At 43.1% G+C, this 21,301-nt stretch overlaps 1 protein-coding gene across 3 annotated transcripts in view; it reads left to right on the forward strand.

The window, feature by feature from the left end:
• The window catches only part of inpp5f (inositol polyphosphate-5-phosphatase F), a 189,579-nt gene that overhangs the window by 104,926 nt on the left and 63,352 nt on the right, over positions 1–21,301 (forward strand). For 2 of the 3 annotated variants that reach the window (XM_048551468.2, XM_048551469.2), the window contains exons 3-4: positions 168–304; positions 10,888–11,016. In XM_048551468.2, the coding sequence (XP_048407425.2) occupies positions 168–304; positions 10,888–11,016 (266 nt within the window). The remainder of the gene's footprint in view (positions 1–167; positions 305–10,887; positions 11,017–21,301) is intronic. The other variant, XM_048551471.2, reaches the window with a different exon arrangement.

Here is a 21,301-nt window from a genome sequence, read left to right on the forward strand (position 1 = left end):
TTTCAACCGCCCATTTTCTCATGGGTCCAATGTGCCCTGGAATAATTTTCAGTCGGAAGTATTTTGCGTACAGTTAGTGATAGAAGGAGTTGCTTTGTGTTGAGTCTACCTGGCTAGTGGATGTAAGCTTGATGCCTGGTTTTCATTCACTTTGGCTTCCTTTTCAGATTTTGCGTGGCAGCTCCTTCTAATCCGACAAAAAACCTTGGTTGGAAAACTTCCAGAAGAACATGATGTTTACAAAATTACCAAGATAGCAGTGATTCCACTCTCTGAAGCAGAGCCTCAGGATCTGGAACTGGAGGTAAAAAAAACCTGCTTTGAATCCTGCCGACGGGACTTTTTTCTTCATTTGCGTATTTATTCTGCCTGTCTGAGTAAAATATTTTACAGCACCTTTCTTTACTAATTTTACAAAGTTTGAGACTCCCTTGCTTTAAACGCAGCTAAAATTTTAACTTAAAAAGCTCAGATGTGAAAGTGACTCTTTGAAATAAAAAGCATGTACTCTTGACTACTGTTGCCTCCAAAAATTACATTTAAAATGTAAGTTTTGTATTAAAATCTGGATTCACAAGCTGAAGATTCCTTTCAAACCTGGTGTGGCAGCAGTTGGGTATTGTGTTGAAATAATGAATAAGTTTGTTTTTTAAAAAAAAAACCCATCCAAATGGTTAGCAGTGTTGAATTATTTGAATATTCTGGTACATCATTCAGTGTGAAATGTGGCGCTTACAATGGGTGTAATTTTATAATTTCCAAGCAACAACAAAATAAAATGAAACAATATCTGACCCATGCCTGTGTGTTCTTCTCTTGTTGAGATAGAGAAGCATTGGTTGTGTCAATTTATCCTGATATTTGCTCTGCTACGTTTCACCTGGGATGTCTGCTCTGAGTGCTAAGATGAAAGTTTCTTCCTTTCAACCCTGTGCGGGCTAACCAGTTAGACATTTTGTTTGGATCAATTTTGTACATTACATGAGGTATTCAATGTGTTGGTGGCTAATGGCATATGTAGATCTCCCAATTTGTGCTAAATCCTTGCATAAGGGGGAGGCATTGGCCTAGAGGTAGTATTGCTGGATTATTAATCTCGAGACAAGGTAATGTTCGGGACATCCAGTTTCAAATCCTGCTATTGGCAGGTGGTGGAATTTAAATGCAATAAAAACAAATTCTGCAATGAAGAGTCTAATGATGACCGTGAATCCATTGCCGATTGTCGGGGAAACCTCACGTGGTCCTCCAGGGAAGGAAACTGCCGTCCTTACCTGGTCTGGCCTACGTGTGACTCCAGACCCACAGTGATGTGGATGACACTCAACTATGGTCAGCAATAAATGCTGTTATAGCCAGTGACCCCCACGTCCTGTTGACAAGTGAAAGAAAAACACAATGTTTATCTTAGCCACAAATGAGAAGAGAGCTATCCAATTGGGTTTTGCTGCAACCTAACCTCTACTCAAGTGGTGAAGTTTGTGAATATGGACCAGTATGAATAAACTGAACCATCTTCACTATTTATTGTATTTCTGTTTTTAGTGGATCCCAATCAGGAATGATTCGTTGGCTGTGGGAGATCTATGCAATAGACTGTTCTGACTTGAGGCTTTGGTTGAGTTGATTTGCAGTAATGAACTGGGCCTGTCTAGATTAATTCCAATTTATAGAGTGGGAGAATTCACATTAGGTGACTTTGAAGTAATGTCAACTTATAAGTGGAGTAAAGCAAAATATGAAGGATTTGGAATACATCTGTATCATATATAGTAGGATAAAGAATGTTGAAACAGAAACTTCATGCTTTTGTGACTAAACGCACAATGTATTCAACTGTTATACTTTGATCCCTAGTTCTCATGTGAATGTTAGCAAAAATACAAATAGTGACTTCACCAGAAGGCAGTGTGAGACATCTTGAATAATCATTCTAGAACTTTGGTGCCAAGGTTCAAGTTCAAATAGAGGCTCTAAAATGTGGCAAACTGAAGAGATTTGTTTTTTCTGTACTATTGCCTTGAAACTGGATGACTTTTTGTTAATTAGAGAATAATAAATTCTGAGAGCTTTTATCTAGTTAACTAATATAGCTTTTCATGATTTTTTTCTTTTGAGGTGTAGAAGGTAGTTCTGTATTGGCAATTTTACTTTCTTGCTTACGCAGGGCAATAAAGCTAACATTGCTGTTGAAATGGTGGACATTTGCTCCTATTGTCTGCTAAGATTCTCTCACTTCCTAAGCACAATCTTACTTCATTGAAGCTGTCAAGGTAGTACTTCAGTGATGTGCTGTGTTGAGCATATTGAGCAGAGAAAGTTCCTTTTGAACAGCATTAATCTTTACTAGCAGAAAGATTGGTAGATTGACTTAGATATCCTTTTGAAGCTTTTAGTTAGTACTGTTGACATGATCAAGTTTTCAATCAATGCGCAAAAGTGTGCTATTCAATGTTCTAACTTTTTGATCCAATCAACCTTTTGTTTCCTTCTGCTTTGAAGAGTTAACTTCATACTGAAGGACTGAACTTAAGCCATGTTCCGGACACATTGAAGGCAAAAGCAATTTGGAAAGGCCTTCAGTGCATACGATAGGCATGGTGAAGAGTTGTGATATTATCATGACATGCACTTTTGGGGGCATATGGAAGCCCAAATTGTACCTTGCTCCGGCTTCAGGTTAATTCTGCTGACATTGGGCTGGATGTTAAAATTAGTCTTAAAACATTGCACAAATTTAGGTAGTCCTTCACCTTTTAAAGTACGGTGTTGTTTTTGAACAATTGTTTGTGTTGAAATGTTGTTCTCTTCATATTACAAGATGTAACGAGGGAAAAAATACTGAAGTGATTATTTCTTAGATTTGTGCTTGCCACTGTGATGTCTGACATCTGAATGAATTCAGCTTAATCTATTGGTTGGAGACACATTTTACAAAAGCTGATATTTCCTCTTACTGTTTGTTATTTGAAACACCGTGTTAAACAGGGTAGACTCCAGATTTTTGCCGATGCTTGCTGACTGGTGTATATTTGAAAACGGGCCAGCGTGTCGCCATGAAATTGCCCCCAGCCTCTGAAGATAGTGCCAGGCAGTGTATGGCTTTGAGGAGCCAGAGTGGGACAAAGTCGGTTCTGTCATTGAGCAGATTAAGTATTAATAGGTAGCTATTACTCAAAAAGGAGTCAGCTCTCTATGATAGATGAAGAATTTCTCAAAAGATTTTGAACCTTTGCCATTCTCCATCCCCTAAAGAGCTGTGGATCCAGTTACCACATATACCCATGCCAGAATTTGAAGGGTTTTTGGTGATTAAGGAATGTGAGATGTACTTAGTGGAAAAAGAACAGCAATCATATGGAATGATGCAGCGATTTCAATGGGTCAGATGGCACAATCCTGCTTCTGTTTCCTCTGTTCTTCTCATTTAAATCACTGTGGCCCCTCTTCATTATTGATGTCTTGTTTTGGATCTCCCTTTGAAGTTGCCTATGCACAACACACCACTTCATACAACATTACTGTAAAACATCAGAATTTTGCTGCTTAAATCCTGAAGCTACTTGTCTTGTACTTCAAAATTAGTTTAACTGCTAGAGGGATGTATAATGAAGCAAAATGTGATAGTAGCATTACACATGATCAAACCATTTTTAGAGTTCGTTCAACTGGATGTAACCAGTTGATGATCATCTTGCGATGGCATTTCAGTCAGCAGTCTTTTGAAATTTTTTTTTAGCCACATTACAGGCGACATTGTGTGTTTCTGACAGATTTCTTGGTCCTTGATTCTTACATAGATATAGAATAACTTTTTTAGGGCTTTCAACTGTTCTGTTGGGAGTAAACTTAATGGATGCTTGTTTATGGTGTTTTAATATGCCATACTGATGTATTGCACAGGAGTAATGGAGGGCACTAAAGGTTTCCATTCAGATTTAGGAACTGCCTGTTTAGTATTGATTTAACATAGCTCATTTTACATTTTAATTGAGGTCAATGGAAGTTGAGTCAGACAAAAATGAAAATCAACCAGGAATACTGACCTCTCTGTATGCAAATCCCTCTTAACCATGTCTAATTAATGGCATAAGTCAGCCTGAAGCATGATTTTTAGACTAAATGATGGCACATTTGAGTTAATTAGAAGAATAGTGATGTCCAGTTTGTTGCTTTGGGTGAATGGGATTGCAAAATTATAATTGGATTTTATTGACTTCATCTGGCATCTGCTTCATGACAGTCTTGTTTTGGAATATCAAGTTATGCACCATGGGGAGTTGCTTCTCATGGATTAGTGCTAGTTCAACACTGCTCTGAAATGACTTGGATTACAAAAACCAAGAGAAATGTAATTTAGTATCCAGCTGAGGTATCTGAAGTAGAATAACTTGGACAATGCAAGTGAGAGAATGGAGTGAATATTTAGAGATTGATTGCTAGCTGGAATGGAAATGATTGTGTTCCCCAGCAACCTGCCACTTGGACCATCTGTAAGTTAGTGAAGGAGGTGGTGGCATTGAATACTGGTGAGGCTGTTTTCCTGTGAAAGGAAAAAGCTCCTGATACGCACCAACACTGACTGCTGGATTACACCTCTTTGAACTCTCCCCTGACCTAAGCACCCACACGTTACACCAAATCTGTTAGGTCACCTCGTTTTGTGGCCATGGTGGTCCAGCTTCTAACACAACACAAGGTATACCTGCCTCTCTCTTAGCAAGTTCCTATGAGCTTGTCTTTATAAAATCTCCTGAAAATTGTTATGCACTGTCTACTGCAATAACCTTGTACAAATGCTCACTTTTTCTGGTAGAAAATAATTCTTAATTTGGCAGTTACTGAGTGAAATCCCTCTGATTCCATGCCCCTCTGTGCCTTGAATGATCTGTTTGGAGAGTTTGCTTGAGAGGTTGGACTGGCCTTTCTGCAGTTGCTGAGTTTTTGTAACGTATTAACAATGAGTCGGTGTGCTCTAATTCACTTGGCCCATGCATATTCTATTGTTTACAAGCCAGATTAAGCTTAAATAATGTTTACTGCCTTGACTGTGATCTGCAGCGTTATCTGTTTGGCATAGCATGTGAAATCTTGAAACTTGATAGCAGTAAAGTTTCTCAAGAAGGGCCTAGGCCCAAAACATTGGCCTTCCTGCTCCTCTACTGCTCGGCCTGCTGTGTTCATCCGGTCTACACCGTCTTATCTCAGATTCTCGAGCATCTACGATTCCTGCTATCTCTATCAGTGAAGTAATTGTTTTATAGGTAGCACGCAGGCTGTCATTTTGTAAGCACTCAATGTGCTTTCAGTGCCAAAGGTGAGAACACCCAGTGAAAGTTACATTTTATGATTGACTAGATGGCGAAGCAGTGAGTTTTCCTTTCTTGTTTGAACATGTTAGCAGTTGTTAAAGCAACCTGGTGTTGGTGGTGGTGTGCTGGGTGGATCTGTCAGCACCTTCAGGATTAAGAGATGATGGGAGCTTTCAGTTGTTGGAGATTAATGTGAAATTTCAGTTCACCTCATTCAGGATCATCATTGCTTCAGCTAAAAATAGCTAGATCTGTGTTTTGAAAGGTGTTTAGCAAAAAGTCATTTTCCATTTTATTTCAAATAAGCCTTCTTGGGGTGAAATGTGGTTTAACTCAATGTCTTCATGATGTGTAAGTTAATTCTCTCATCTCTGCATGAATCTAAAGTTGGAAACCAAGGTTCAATGTTATTAATACTTAAATCGTTTTAGGGCTCTGTGTACCAGGGGTGGGGTGTGTGGGCTTTTTATTTGAAATGGTTGCGTGTCATAATTGGCCCTGCTCCATTTTGCAAAAAACAAATTTGACTTTTAGTCTGAAGGATTTCTAAAAAATGTGTAGACCGTTGTCTGCAGGTGAGAGCAAAGGAATTGCTATGCATGAGATAATGGGAAACTGCAGATGCTGGGGAATCCAAGATAACAAAGTGTGAGGCTGGAGGAACACAGCAGGCTAAACAGCATCGCAGGAGCACAAAAGCTGACGTTTCAGGCCCAGACCCTTCAGAGAGGGGGATGGGAAGAGGGTTCTGGAATAAATAGGGAGAGGGGGAGGCGGACTGAAGATGGAGAGAAAAGATGGGTGGAGAGGAGAGTGTAGATGGGGAGGGGATAGGTCAGTCCAGGGAAGACGGACAGGTCAAGGAGGTGGGATGAGGTTAGTAGGAAATGGAGGTGCAGCTTGAGGTGGGAGGAAGGGATAGGTGAGAGGGAGAACAGGTTAGGGAGGCAGGGACGAGCTGGGCTGGTTTTGGGCTGCAGTGGGGGAAGGGGAGATTTTGAAGCTTGTGAAGTCCACATTGATACCATTGGACTGCAGGGTTCCCAAGTGGAATATGAGTTGCTGTTCCTGCAACCTTTGGGTGGCATCGTTGTGGCACTGCAGGAGGCCCATGATGGACATGTCGCCTGAGGAATGGGAGAGGGAGTTAAAATGGTTCGCGACTGGGAGGTGCAGTTGTTTATTGCGAACCGAGCAGAGGTGTTCTGCAAAGCGGTCCCCAAGCCTCTGCTTGGTTTCCCCAGTGTAGAGGAAGCCACACTGGGTACAGTGGATACAATATACCACATTGGCAGATGTGCAGGTGAACATCTTGGGGCCTGGGATGGGGTTGGGGGAGGAGGTGTGGGGGCAAGTGTAGCACTTCCTGCGGTTGCCGGGCAAGGTGCCAGGTGTAATGGGGTTGGAGGGGAGTGTGGAGCTGACAAGGGACTCATGGAGAGAGGGGTCTCTCCAGAAGGCAGACAAGGGTGGGGTTGGAAAAATGTCTTGGTGGTGGGGTCGGATTGTAGATGGTGGAACACACTCCCCTCCAACCCCACCACACCCAGCACCTTTCCCCTGCAACCGCAGGAAGTGCTACACTTGCCCCCACACCACCTCCCCCAACCCCATCCCAGGCCCCAAGATGTTCACCTGCACATCTGCCAACGTGGTATATTGTATCCACTGTACCCGGTGTGGTTTCCTGTACATTGGGGAAACCAAGCGGAGGCTTGGGGACTGCTTTGCAGAACACCTCCGCTCGGTTCGCAATAAACAACTGCACCTCCCAGTCGCGAACCATTTTAACTCCCTCCTCTCTCCTCACAACCCGCCCCCCCCCCCCCCATTCCTCAGATGACATGTCCATCATGGGCCTCCTGCAGTGCCACAATGATGCCACCCGAAGGTTGCAGGAACAGCAACTCATATTCTGCTTGGGAACCCTGCAGCCCAATGGTATCAATGTGGACTTCACAAGCTTCAAAATCTCCCCTTGCCCCCACTGCAGCCCAAAACCAGCCCAGCTCGTCCCCGCCTCCCTAACCTGTTCTTCCTCTCACCTATCCCTTCCTCCCACCTCAAGCTGCACCTCCATTTCCTACCTACTAACCTCATCCCGCCTCCATGACCTGTCCGTCTTCCCTGGACTGACCTATCCCCTCCCCACCTATCCACCTATCATCTTTTCTCTCCATCTTTGGTCTGCCGCCTCCTCCTCCTCTTCCCCCACCCCGCCCAATTTATTCCTCAACCCCTTCCCCACCCCCCTCTCTGATGAAGGGTCTAGGCCCGAAACGTCAGCTTTTGTGCTCCTGAGATGCTGCTTGGCCTGCTGTGTTCATCCAGCTCCACACTTTGTTATCTTGAATTGCCATGCATGGTCCACTTTATGACCTTGAATGTAATGCAGTTATTTCTTTAGTGGGTTAACAATCCAAACGCGAGTGTTTAGGTCCCTGATGCAAATTGGGCTTCACGAAAGGTAAACTTGGAGATTAAAAGCCAACATTAGTACAAGTGACAATGAAGAAGTTGGAAAGAAACAAACCCACCAACCTCCGGATACAACGCATCATCCTCCAACACTTCCGCCATCTACAATCCGACCCCACCACCCAAGACATTTTTCCATCCCCACCCCTGTCTGCTTTCCGGAGAGACCACTCTCTCCGTGACTCCCTTGTTCGCTCCACACTGCCCTCCAACCCCACCACACCCGGCACCTTCCCCTGCAACCGCAGAAAATGCTACACTTGCCCCCACACCTCCTCCCTCACCCCTATCCCAGGCCGCAAGATGACTTTCCACATTAAGCAGACGTTCACCTGCACATCTGCCAATGTGGTATACTGCATCCACTGTACCCGGTGTGGCTTCCTCTACATTGGGGAAACCAAGCGGAGGCTTGGGGACTTATTTGCAGAACACCTCCACTCGGTTCGCAATAAACAACTGCACCTCCCAGTCGCAAACCATTTCCACTCCCCCTCCCATTCTTTAGATGACATGTCCATCATGGGCCTCCTGCAGTGCCACAATGATGCCACATGAAGGTTGCAGGAGCAGCAACTCATATTCCGCTTGGGAAGCCTGCAGCCCAATGGTATCAATGTGGATAATAAAATGAGAGGCTGGATGAACACAGCAGGCCCAGCAGCATCTCGGGAGCACAAAAGCTGACGTTTCGGGCCTGAAGGGTCTAGGCCCGAAACGTCAGCTTTTGTGCTCCTGAGATGCTGCTGGGCCTGCTGTGTTCATCCAGCCTCACATTTTATTATCTTTTGGATTCTCCAGCATCTGCAGTTCCCATTATCACGGTATCAATGTGGACTTCACCAGCTTCAAAATCTCCCCTTGCCCCACCGCACCGCAAAACCAGCCCAGTTCGTCCCCTCCCCCCACTGCACCACACAACCAGCCCAGCTCTTCCCCTCTACCCACTGCATCCCAAAACCAGTCCAGCCTGTCTCTGCCTCCCTAACCTGTACTTCCTCTCACCCATCCCTTCCTCCCACCTCAAGCCGCACCTCCATCTCCTACCTACCTACCAACCTCATCCCGCCTCCTTGACCTGTCCGTCTTCCCTGGGCTGACCTATTCCTTCCCTACCTCCCCACCTAATACTCTCCTCTCCACCTATCTTCTTTTCTCTCCATCTTCAGTCTGCCTCCCCCTCTCCCTATTTATTCCAGAACCCGCACCCCATCCCCCTCTCTGCTGAAGGGTCTAGGCCCGAAACGTCAGCTTTTGTGCTCCTGAGATGCTGCTTGGCCTGCTGTGTTCATCCAGCCTCACATTTTATTATCTTGGATTCTCCAGCATCTGCAGTTCCTATTGTCACTGAAAGAAACAACTGGTTGATTGAGTTCATGCTCTCAGTCTTGCCTGTGATTTCGGCTCTGCAGCTGACTCTCTTTCTCCCTGTGGTGACCTTGCAGAACATTGTTATCAGGAATGTTAGGAATGTGTCGTAAAATGCTGGCCTTAGCAGTGATTCCCACATTCCAAGGATGTTGATAAATATACATGGCTGACAAAAACTGCTGCTGATAGTTTAGGAAGAATGATGGTAGTGTTCTGATGTAGATGTTTAACTTAAAAAGAAACCTTTCCAGCTTGCTTGAGATAAGAAAAATTTGCCACTTCAGTGGGGAAAGAAATATTTTATTAAGGCAGTGTGAATACTAGCATACGACTACCAGTTTTTACCAAAAGAATGTTTGTTACTGTAAAAACAGAATTGCACAACTAAACTATCGCTATCTTCACAAACTAGAAGTTACAGGAACTGGGAAGACCAATGACAGGGTTGTTAACAAACTAGTTTTGTTGAGAGTTGTTTCAATATTCCATTTGGTGATCTGCTTCCAACCGTATTTCATCTTTTTGGCTCTCATTTCTCTTGTCATCAGTCAGTTTTTAAGCGGTTTGATTATTTAACTGGGTCAAACAAATACAAATTTGTGAATTTTGACACAACTGGCCCTGGAAACAAAGGTAGCCATCCTCCCTGGATAGGAACCACGGCCTTGTGCTTGTGTTGGCTGTCAGGCCAATAGGACTTGCTGGCTGCATAAAGCTTACCAGATCACATGAAGTGCTGGACCATGTATAGTCATGCTGCTTCTCAAGTAATAACTCATTACCTTTGATAGTTGTTTCTTTAACCATTTATGAGCTACTCCACAAATGGGACAGCAATATTGGAACATAAAATTGTCTAAACATGTTCAAATCATGAAATTGAAACACTGTTTGAATTCTGGCTGTTTGACTCAGCAGTTCAAGGCGATTTACTGGAAATTGATTTTTTTTTCACTTTTCAGGATTGGAGTTCAATTTTCTGAAGTCTGTTAAATTGTTCAGAAAGACAAAAAGTATTATTGATGTCGACTGGATATTGGGAGTAGGCTGAACATCTTGTCCAGCGTATGTTAGCTGTGAGGGAGAGGGTGAAAATCATGCTTGTTTGTTCCTTAAGTTGGTCAAATTGGATTGCAGTGAATTTTGCGAATTTTTCTTGGGCCTGAATTGACAGGTTTGCTAGGGCGGGGTGGCGTGGTGGGGTGGGGGTATGTAGGTGGTGGTGAGTTAATTCAAATGGAAACTTTTACTTGGAAACACATTTTTATTGACACTTTTCAGATGTTATTACACACCTCAGGAGCAGGTGGAACTTGATCCCAGGCCTCCTAGTCCAGAGGTGGGAATTTGCGACTGCACAATGAGCCCTTTTTAAATGGATACGTTCTGTCCAAGGTGTGGTATTTTGAGGTTAATTCAAATCATTGAGGTGAAATGAACTGTAATGAACCATGTCAGATCTGTGATTGAAAATTGGAAGTTGGGTTTGGATTAAATTCTTGTATTCTGCTGTTATTAACTTGTCACACCAAGACCTATTGGGATCAGAAAGGAAGAAATGAGAATGTCTGCACACATAATATTCATTTTCAGAGCTGTGTCAAGTAACAGTGGCATGAAAGACCAATGTAGTGGCCTCATCAGAACCCTCTCAGATTGCATTGATTCTCAAGAGCTTTGGCTAGTGTTGTAAAGATAATTGATGTTTCCTCTTGAATTTCTTTAGCTGTGCAAGAAGCATCACTTTGGTATAAACAAGACTGAGAAGATTACCCAGTCCCCAGATGACTCCAAGTTTTTGCTCAAGACTCTGAGCCAGATTAAGTGCAACGTGGCCGCCCCAATCAAGAAGAAGGTGAGTGAGTGTCTGAAGACTTTGAGGGTATTAACCTGGCACAATGCCATGTTTTCTCAAAAATTTGGATGAATTCCAGGCATATTGACCTTGGAAATTTGTTCGAAAACCCTGTTAGTGTGGGACCAATATTTAATGGTGGTTAGCTTTATCTTCATGGACAGTGAAACGTATCTACTGTGATAACTGTAACAGCTAATTTTTTGAACTGGTCTCTCCAATCTTCTAAATACTTCTATTAATCAATAATGTCACTAATCTGTGAAATGATTCCCACTGTTCTTTTGGAAGATTCTCTGATGAAAAGATGGCCGAATGATAGACGTTAACTTAGTTATTTGGCAGTATTTGCTATATTGTGTAGAGCAAGGGGTTTTGGAAACTTAGAAATGAATGTGTATGTGGTTTCGAGCTGTAGCTGTTTTTAAACAGAAGGTGTTGTGAATGTTCATTTGATAGCTTTTGTGAAAGACTATAATCTTTAATATTGTGGCATTGATTTTGTCCAGCAGTGGAGCCTGGATCTCTTATTAGCAGGCTTGAATTCTCAGCTGCGAGCCCAGCTGTGCAATTCAGATCAATCTTAGTGGATCTATTTTAAGCTGTAGCTGGTGCTTCACTTGTCATATGAATTGCTGAGCTTGGCTGTGCTGTCTTAGAGAAAATGCTGAGCAGAGAGGGCAAAAATTCCAGAGGGATCCATAATGGAGCTCAGCGCGACCAATTTTTTCAGTCCAGCAGAAAATACAATTGATCTTCCTGGCCACGGACCTCAGTAAATTGGTTAACTATTTCTTGTTGCTATCTTTGCATTATGCTGCTAAAACTGATAGTGCTAGTGCTCAGAAAGGTGTACAAGGCACTTCTTTCTGCGCTGCTCGCTGACTAACATTAACATTAACATTAGTAACAGAGGCCCTGCAGCATTTTAACTGCGCTTCTACTGAACTAAAGAATGAGCAGTTGCAGAAGACTTCGTTAGAAAGGGGGCTTAGAGAGGTTGTGTTTTCAATTTTAACACATGAAATATTTGAATTGAGCTTTGAAAGTGTATTCATCTTTTGAAGAGACTGTAACTCACGGGAAAGATGAGATGATGTTGAATTGAGGTCAGAGATAATGGGAACTGCAGACGCTGGAGAATCCAAGATAACCAAGTGTGGAGCTGGATGAACACAGCAGGCTAAGCAGCATCTCAGGAGCACAAAAGCTGACCTTTCGGGCCTAGGGCAGTCATTGGGAAAAGGGGGATTGGGACCGAAGATGGAAAGAAGAGAAGACAGGTGTGGTGGGGAGATAGGGAGGGGATAGGTCAGTCCGGGGAGGATGGACAGGTCAAGAGGGCGGGATAAGGTTAGTAGGTAGGAAATGGAGGTGTGGCTTGAGGTGGGAGGAGGGGATAGGCGAGAGGAAGAACAGGTTAGGGAGGTGGGGACGAGCTGGGCTGGTTTTGGGATGCAGTGGGGGAAGGGGAGATTTTGAAGCTTGTGAAATCCACATTGATACCATTGGGCTGCAGGGTTCCCAAGTGGAATATGAGTTGCTGTTCCTGCAACCTTCGGGTGGAATCAATGTGGCACTGCAGGAGGCCCATGATGGACATGTCGTCTAAGGAATGCGAGGGAGAGTGGAAATGGTTCGTGACTGGGAGGTGCAGTTGTTTGAATTGATTGCTTGCTAGGCTTTTCAGGTGGGGGTTGAGGTGTGAAGACGAGGGATTGTCGATTTGCTTGACTAGTCAGCTTTAGCTCTGGTTGCACATTCGCCTCTGGTAGAAACCCCACTCCAAGGCTTCTGCACAAGATTCACCGCTAACACTTGGAGCAATGCTTTGCAATTGAAGGTGCCATCTTCACCTGAAATGTTAAACAGTGTCTCTTGCCCCCACCACAACACACGCGCACACCTACCTGTTGGACTTGTTTATTCTTTCTCCGTTTACGGGATGAAGCTGTCGCTGACTAGGCCAGCATGTATTGCCCAGAGAGCAGTTTAGAGTCAGCCACATTGCTGTGGGTCTGGAGTCACATGTAGGCCAGACCGGGTAAGGGTGGCAGTTTCCTTCCCTAAAGGAGACTAGATTGGATAGGTTGGATGTAAAGGTTTCCACAGCACTATATCGAAGAACCGAAAAGGTGTTATCCCTGGTGTTCTAGCAAATATCTAGCCCTCAAATCAGTATCGGGTAAAGTGGATTATCTGGTCATGATGACATTCCTGTGGTACAGGCATTTGCTGTATGCAAAAGTTTGCTGTGTTTACTACAACAGCAACTATATTTCCACTAGTACTTCATGTGTTGTACAGCGCTTCAAGACATCTCGTGCTGGTGAAAGTCATTCTGTAAATGTGAGTCTGCCCTTCCTGCAATTACACCGAGGTGCCCAATTACCCACAAGTGGGTAAACTACAATGATTGAATCATTCCTACACGTTAGTTAGCTCAGCGTTTCAAATGATGCTGAGAAGCTCTATTCTTAGAAACAGCAAAGGAGCCTTGGGCAGCCAGCAGAATCTCGTGATGCAAATTTATGCGTATGTGGTCTGACTCCTGAATCAGCTGCTTCGACTGTGACTGCTCCCCAAATAGAGATGTGGAAATATTTCCCATCGAACCTACAAATTTCAAGTTATCAAGTAAATGTTACCTGAAATCATGTCATTTAGTGTCAAAGATAATTTGAAGTAAAAGATGCAGCTAAATTAATCAGTCACTTAATTAGCACAGCTTTGAAGCTCTAATTCTCGGGATGGCAATAAGTATGGTTTTTCTTTTGCACTGGGTGTTACTGCTGTTTCTACCGCTCAAATGGGTAATTGCTCCCTTTGGCAAATGTTCAAGTCAAGATGTTGCCTTGTGGTATCGAGCACTCTAACTGTTCCCTCTAGTGATGCCACAGTAAAATGTGGTGATGTCAACATTCTTGTATCTAGGCTAACCAAACAGGCACTCATTTTATGCATGGACTTCCCCTTTTTACTGTCGATTCGAAGTTAGGCAGGCAGTTCAGTTGATTGACAGTTTAATTGTCTAAGCGTCTGAACTGGACACAACTTGGTATTGTATTCACAGGCACGACAGGTTAATTTGAATTCCAGGAGCTGGTTCCTGCTTCTTGTGCTGCTAATTTTGATGTTTGCTTATAGATTTATAGATGCTTCTGAGTCTAGGTCTCCATATATCAAGAGCAAAGGTTAAGATAAGGGAGATGGTGTTGCCAATATAATAAAAGGGGGCTGCTGGTCCACTATGCAACTAACAAAAAATCTAGTAAAACTCGACCTTAATACCTATTGAAGCCCTCTTTTTGACAAGGCATCATTTCTTTTTTCGATTTAAGGCTTTACAATGTCTTTGTTTTAAAAGCACTGAATAAATGCAAGCTATTACAATATATTGATTCACCGGGTGATGAGGCTAGATATTTTTGAAGTGAGTGTCTGAGAGATGGTCTTAAACCACGCAAAGAAAGCTATCATTTACAGGCGCATGTAAGTTTTTATTTTGTGATTATAATTATATTTCAGTGATTTGATGAACTGATTTGTTTTGGTTATTTTAGCAATTCATAATGCGCTGTAGTGGGTTAATGCTCATGAATGGACTGATGAAGATGGTGCTGTATGCCTGTTGTATAATACCTAACTTGCTGCTTAACCCTATAATGTTGCTTTTCTCCCCCTCTCCAAGGCTGCTGTTGCGTTCATTCTTAAAGGGCTCAAGAAAAATTTGCAAGGATGTTGCCAGAGATGGGGAATCTAAGCTCTCGGGAGAGGTTGAGTAGACGGAGGCTATTTTCCCTGGAGCACCAGAGGCTGAGGGGTGACCTTGGAGAGGGTTATGAAATCGGGAGGGGCATGGATAGGGTGACTAGACAAGGTGTTTCCCAGGATGGGGGAGTCCAAAACTAGAGGGCATAGGTTTAAGATGAGAGGGGAAAAATTTGAAGGGACAGCAGGACAACTTTTTCATAGTGTTGTACCAGAGAAAGTGGGGAGACTGGTAAGATGACAACTTTTAAAAGGCATCTTGATGAGTATGAGTGGGGAGGATGTTGGGCCCTTTTGGGTTTGGAGGGATATGGACCCAATGCTGGCAGTTGGGACTAGATTAACTTAGGATATCTGGTTGGCGTGGGCGAGTTGTACCGAAGGGTCTGTTTCCATGCTGTACAGCTCTATGACACTGACATGGAAAGGCTGGAGGCATGACTGGTGAGGCCACTATTTACTGACTCTCCTGCATTGCCCTTGAGGTAGTGCTGACCTACATTGCAATGTGTGGTGTGGGGACTCATAGTACTGTTGGGGTGGAACTTCTGGGATTCTGAAAAAGTGACAGTGAAGGAACAATGGTAGAGTTCCAATATTGGGATAAGTTACTGAGGAACTTTTTTGAGGTGTCCGATGTGATAAGGTTGCAAGTTTGGAACATGCTCCACAAGGAGCCAACTGAACCGACAGTATTGTTGAAAATTCCAACACCACCTAAACCATCAGTTAAAAGACCTGTTGGTGACTCCACAACAGTTGTGATCCCTGAAACAAATTTGAGCTTAAAGTAGACATACAAACCAATGTACATCAGCCTGTTACATCAAATTAGACGTCCAAACCAATTTAATACGTAGCTGCTTGCTTGACAAAAGCCTTTTACCTCAAAGCATTTTCACATTCATTAACCTAAGTTTATTAAAAACAACCAGAACTGTAAAACAGTCAACTTTATTTTTGGCTTGGGCCATTTGGATAAAAATGTTTTGCAACAAGTCATAATTAAGCATAACGTTAGTTTAATTTTTCAATGAAGTTGGAATTATTGAATGATAACTTGGTACCACATTGGTGCTGAACATCGTGTAATCATCAGCAAACATAGCCCAGCTGTGACCTGTACAGGGGTAAAGATGTTGGTGAGGAAGCTGTAGATGGTTGAGCCTGGGATACCACCCTAAAGAAGTCGTGTAGTGATGTTTTGGAGCTGAGATGATATTGTGGTAGCTATGGGTCAAACAAGTCGAGAATAAGATCATACCAAACCAGGAGCAGAAGATGGTCATCCACCGCATGGAATCTGCTCTAGCATTCAGTGATATCATGGCTGATCTGATAATCAATTTCATTTTCCTGCCTTTCTGCCAGAACCCTTGAATACCTTACTGATTAAAAATCTATCCTTAGCCTTCAATATATTTAACAATGCAGCCCCTCAAGCCCTCTGCAGCCAACAATTCCACAGATTCACTAACCTCCCAGAAGCAATTTCTCCTCCTCTGTCTTAACTGGCCACTTATTCTGAGATTATGCCTCCAGCCTCTAGATTCTCAGGGAAATAACTTCTCTGCGTCTATTCTGTCAAGCCCCTTTTTTGCATGATTCAATAAGATCACCTCTCATCCTTCTAAATTCAAATCAGTACAGGCTCAACCTTCCTTCAAGACAGTCCCTCTACAGCTGGTATTAGCCGGGTGAACTTTGTTCAGACAGCCTGCGATGTCAGTATGTCTTTCTTCTGGATAAGGAACCTGAAACTGTTCACACTATTCCAGCTGTGTCCTGGCTAGTGACTTCAATAGTTTTAGCATAACCCCCTTTCGTTTATATTCCATTCCATTTGAAGTAAAGGCCAATATTCCATTTGCCTTCCATGTCAGCTGCTGAGCTTGGATACTGTGATTCATGGATGAGGACTCCAAAATCCTTCTGCTACAGCTTTCTATAGCATTTCTGTATTTAAATAAGCAGTCATTTCTTAATTCGGGAGGATATATGTAGTAAGAGATAACAAGGTGTAAAGTTGGATGAACACAGGCCAAGCAACATCAGACGAGCAGGAAGACTGACGTTTCAGGCGTAGACCCTTCTTCAGAAACGAACAAGGGTCTAGGCCCAAAACGTCAGTCTTCCTGCTCGTCTGATGTTGCTTGGCCTGCTGTGTTCATCCAGCTCTACACCTTGTATCTCTGATACTCCAGCATCTGCAGTTCCTGCTATTTCTGAAGATATATAGTAACTTTGGTTATTTGGGTTTATAGTTTCCTCATGAGGATTGTAACATTTTACATTTAAGAAAATGGAGAAGGGGACTGATTTTGTCATTTTAAAATTAAGTTGTTGTTTTGGTTTCAGAAAAAATGATTTTGTTTCAGTGGAGGTCCGTCATAGCAGGTTAAAATTGTCAACTTTGAATATCTTTTGTGTTTAATGATTTTTAAATGTTAGAATTTGCTACTAAATTAATTGCAACATTTCAATGCCTGATAAACTTCGGACCAGGTTTATGTGCAAGTAGTGCCATAACATACTATTGCCGCTTACTCATTATGGAACAACAGCAAGTGAAATTGAGGTGTTACTCGCATTTAAAGAACCTAGAAGGTAAATATTGCGATATGCAACTGCAGAAATGCTCCTGTAGCCCACTTAAAGGAAAGCTATGGAAAGCAAAGCAGGGCAGGCAAACATTAATCCACGTTATGTTTTTTGGATCTCAGTTGGATTCCTGCCACAGCAGCTGGTGGAATTTGCATGCAATAAAATTCTGGAGTTGAAAGTCTAATGATGACTGTGAATCCATTGTTGATTGTTGGGGGTAGAAAAAAACCACCTGGTTCACTAATGTCCTTGAGGGAAGGAAATTGCCCCCTTTACCTGGTCTGCCGTACATGTGATCCCAGACCCACAGCCATCTAGTTGACTCTAAACGGCCCTCTGGGCAATTAGGGATGGGCAGTAAATGCTGCCTGGCCAGCGACACCCTCATCCTGTGAATGAATTTCAAAGAAGCCGATGCCAACTTTTGTTCTGACATGGTACAAATGGAAATGTGACTAACCGAGAAAGTAGGTACCAATTAAATGTGCAGTTTATTTTCCTGTTTGAGGAGCCTTCAATTAATTCCTTTAAACCTGTTTTATGTTTGACAGGGTTGTAACCATTTCATAAGATTAGGACATTACATTAATGATTAGCTGATGGAGTATTGGCAAAATAAGATGCTACACTTGCCTAACAACGAAGGACTATTTAATTAACTCAGAAAAGATGTGAATAGTTGTACTTAACAGAAGCACAGCACTGACTTTAAAATGGATGGCTGGTCCAGAACCCTGCGTGTCTAATGGGAGATAACTTGCGTCTAGTTTTGGCACTGTTGGGAACCTATTTTCTGTACAGAGATAGAAACATTCACTCTTGCAAAGAGCCCGAAGGGAAAAAGGTTTGTCCCTGAAAACCAGCTTAGCTTGGATACAAACGCTGGCTTAACAGAATAAATGAAGCCATTGAGAAAATGGCTCCTGGACACCATTGCATAGTCCAATTTTGGGATTATAATTCATTCTTGTAGCAATCTCATTTGGACTTGTCTAGATTTACAAGTTGCAGTCAACATCAAGGCAAGGGGCATGTGTGTTTACGTTGGTGTGAAATGACCTCTGTGTGGTTTTAAGACTCAAGGCCAGGCTTGTGGTGAGTTCTTGGAGGTTGCTTGTCGCTTCTTTGCCCAGTCGTAGTACTTGGAGTCATAGAGATGTACAGCACAGAAACAGACCCATCAGTTCAACTTGTCCATGCCGACCAGATATCCTAAATTAATCTAGTTTTCGATTTGCCAATATTTGGCCCATATCCCACTGAATCCTTCCTATTCATATTCCTATACACATCCAGATCTCATTTTAAAAAAAGCTATAGTTGGAACTGCAGATGCTGGAGAATCTGAGATAACAAGGCGTAGAGCTGGATGAACAAAGCAAACCAAGCAGGGTCAGAGGAGCAGTAAGGCTGACGTTTCAGGCCTAGAACCTCCTTCAGATTTTCTTGTTGTGTTCATCCAGCTCTACACCTTCCTATCTCAAGTCACATAGGATCAGTGGTGAGCTGATCAGATGGATGCAGAACTGGCTTAGCTGTAGTGGACAGATTAGTAGTGCAAGGATACTTTTTTTGACTGGAGATTGGGGACCCCTATTGATTATGTAGGAGATTGTAGGTGGCCTGATTACTATTACTTTGTAGACAAAGCAAAGGTGGGGGTGATCTGTGGATAGAGAGGGGGATTGCCAAAGGGTACAGCAGAATATAGATAGGCTGGAGGTTAGGGTGAAGAAATGATGGATGGAGTGATCTGATGCAGGAGGGAATCAGTAAATGGCAGAACCCTTTGTATCATGAACATGGAGGGATCCAGATGCACGTGTCCCGGTAAATAGCAACATGAGTGGATAAGGCGGTCAAGAACCCATAAAACATGCTTGCCTTCAATTGGATCCTAGGATATAAAAATTGGAAAGTCATGTTGCAGCTACATTTGGAATATTGTGTACAGTTTTGGTCACCATGCTATAAGAAAGGATGTGGAGGTTTTGGAGAGGATGCAGAAATGGTTTACCAGGATGTTGTTAGGGTTGCAGGATATTAGCAATGAAGAGATTGGACAAATTTTGGTTTGTTTTCACTTTAATGTCCAAAAATATGAGGGATGACTTGATAGAAGTTTGAAGTTCTGAGGCATTGATAGAATGGTTAGCCTGAGCCTTTTTCCCCCAAGTAGAAATGTCAATTACTAGGGGACGTAAGATTAAGGTAAAAGGGGATAAGTTGAAAGAAAATGTGAGAAGCAAGTTTTTATTTTTACAACACTTTTTTTTTAAAGTGCCTGGAATGCACTGCAATAGGAGGTCATGGAGGTGGACACGATGTTGAAGAGGTATGTGAACAGGCAGGGAATGGAGGGATACAGACTGCATAGAGGCAAAAGATTCTTTGTTTAGAAAATTGTCAGTGCAGACTTGGTGGGCCACTTCCTGTGCTGTAGTGTTCTGTTCTGTTTCTTTTTCTTGTCCCTGAAGCTTTGCTGAAATTGAACTGAACTCCTCCTTGAGGAGCGATGAGTTGGCAACGTGAATCATCGGCAGTAAAGCCAAGACCAAGGGAGGTATTACACAAGATGTTTGCAGGGCAGGGTTATTAACACCAGGTGCACAAACTGTGCTACAACAGGTAGGGCAATGGGCTGAAGAGTGGCACTTTGAGTTTAATTGAGATAAATATGAGGCGTTGCATTTCGGTAAGGCAAACATGGGCTAGATGTACACAACTTAATGCTAGGGTCCTGGGCAATGTTACAGAACGAAGAGATCAATGGCTGCAGCTTTGGAGTTGCGGGTAGACAGGTTGGTGAAGAATGGTGTTTGGAATGGTTGCCTTTGTTGGTCAGAACATTGAGTGGAGGAGTTCAGTCATGATCTTGTCTGTACAAGACTTTGGTGAGGGCACTTTTGGAATACTGCATACAACTGTGGTTGCTCTTCTGTAGGAAGGATGTTGTCAAACGTGAGAGGGTGCTGGAAAGATTAGTAAGATGTTGCCAGAACTGCAGGGTTTGAGTTTTGGGAAGAGGCTGAATTGGTTGGAGCTGTTTTTTTTTTCCTGGAGCACCAGAGGCTGAGAGGGTGATCATATAAAAGTTGATAAAGTCATGAGGTGCATGGATAGGGTGAATAACCAAGGCCTTTTTCCTAAAATAGGGACATCCAAAACTAGAGTACTCAAGTTTAAGGGGAAAGATTTTTAAAAAGTACCGGAGGAGTTGATAGGCAGGGGACTTGGAATAAATTTTTCAAACAGGATTGTGTGTGCATGGCAGGAACTGCCAAAGGAAGTGGTGGAGGCCAGTATAATTATGACACATTTAAAAGGTACCTGGATGGGTATGTGAACAGGAAGGCTTTAGAGGGATGTGGCCCAAATGCTGGGGATTGGGATTTGTGGGTGGTGTAGAAGAGTTGAACCGAGGGGGGGGTGGGGGGGGGGGGTTTGTTTCCATGCTGTATGACTCCCCTAAATGCTCAGTTTGCTCTGAAAGCCTGCTTCTAATTCAGTGGAGACTGGGTCTGACCAATCAATGTAACCTTGTGAAGGGAGCCAGTCAATTCAAATGTTCTGACTTAGGATGATTCAGGGCATCATTCCGTATGTGTTTCTGTGTCCCCACTTCTGTGCAGTGTGAAGGATTTCTGCACTATGTGAGCTGATGAAAGAATCAAAGTGAAAGGATTGGGTTTTCCTGGCCTAATTGGGTTTCTTGGCGGTAGTGTAGTTCAGTTTAACAGTGTGCATGCAGGAAGGCAGTCATGTCGTTTTGCCTCCTTTCCTCATTAGAGTTGTGTTACTGATGCAGCTTGTGTGTGGTCTTGTTGAACTTTGTACTTTACTTCGCGTTCAGGAGTTCCCATTTGGCTGTCTGTCCACAGTTCAATTTCATCAGCTTTGGTGAGGTGCC

The sequence above is a fragment of the Stegostoma tigrinum genome, chromosome 20, assembly GCF_030684315.1.
Source record: "Stegostoma tigrinum isolate sSteTig4 chromosome 20, sSteTig4.hap1, whole genome shotgun sequence".
NCBI lineage: Eukaryota > Metazoa > Chordata > Chondrichthyes > Orectolobiformes > Stegostomatidae > Stegostoma > Stegostoma tigrinum.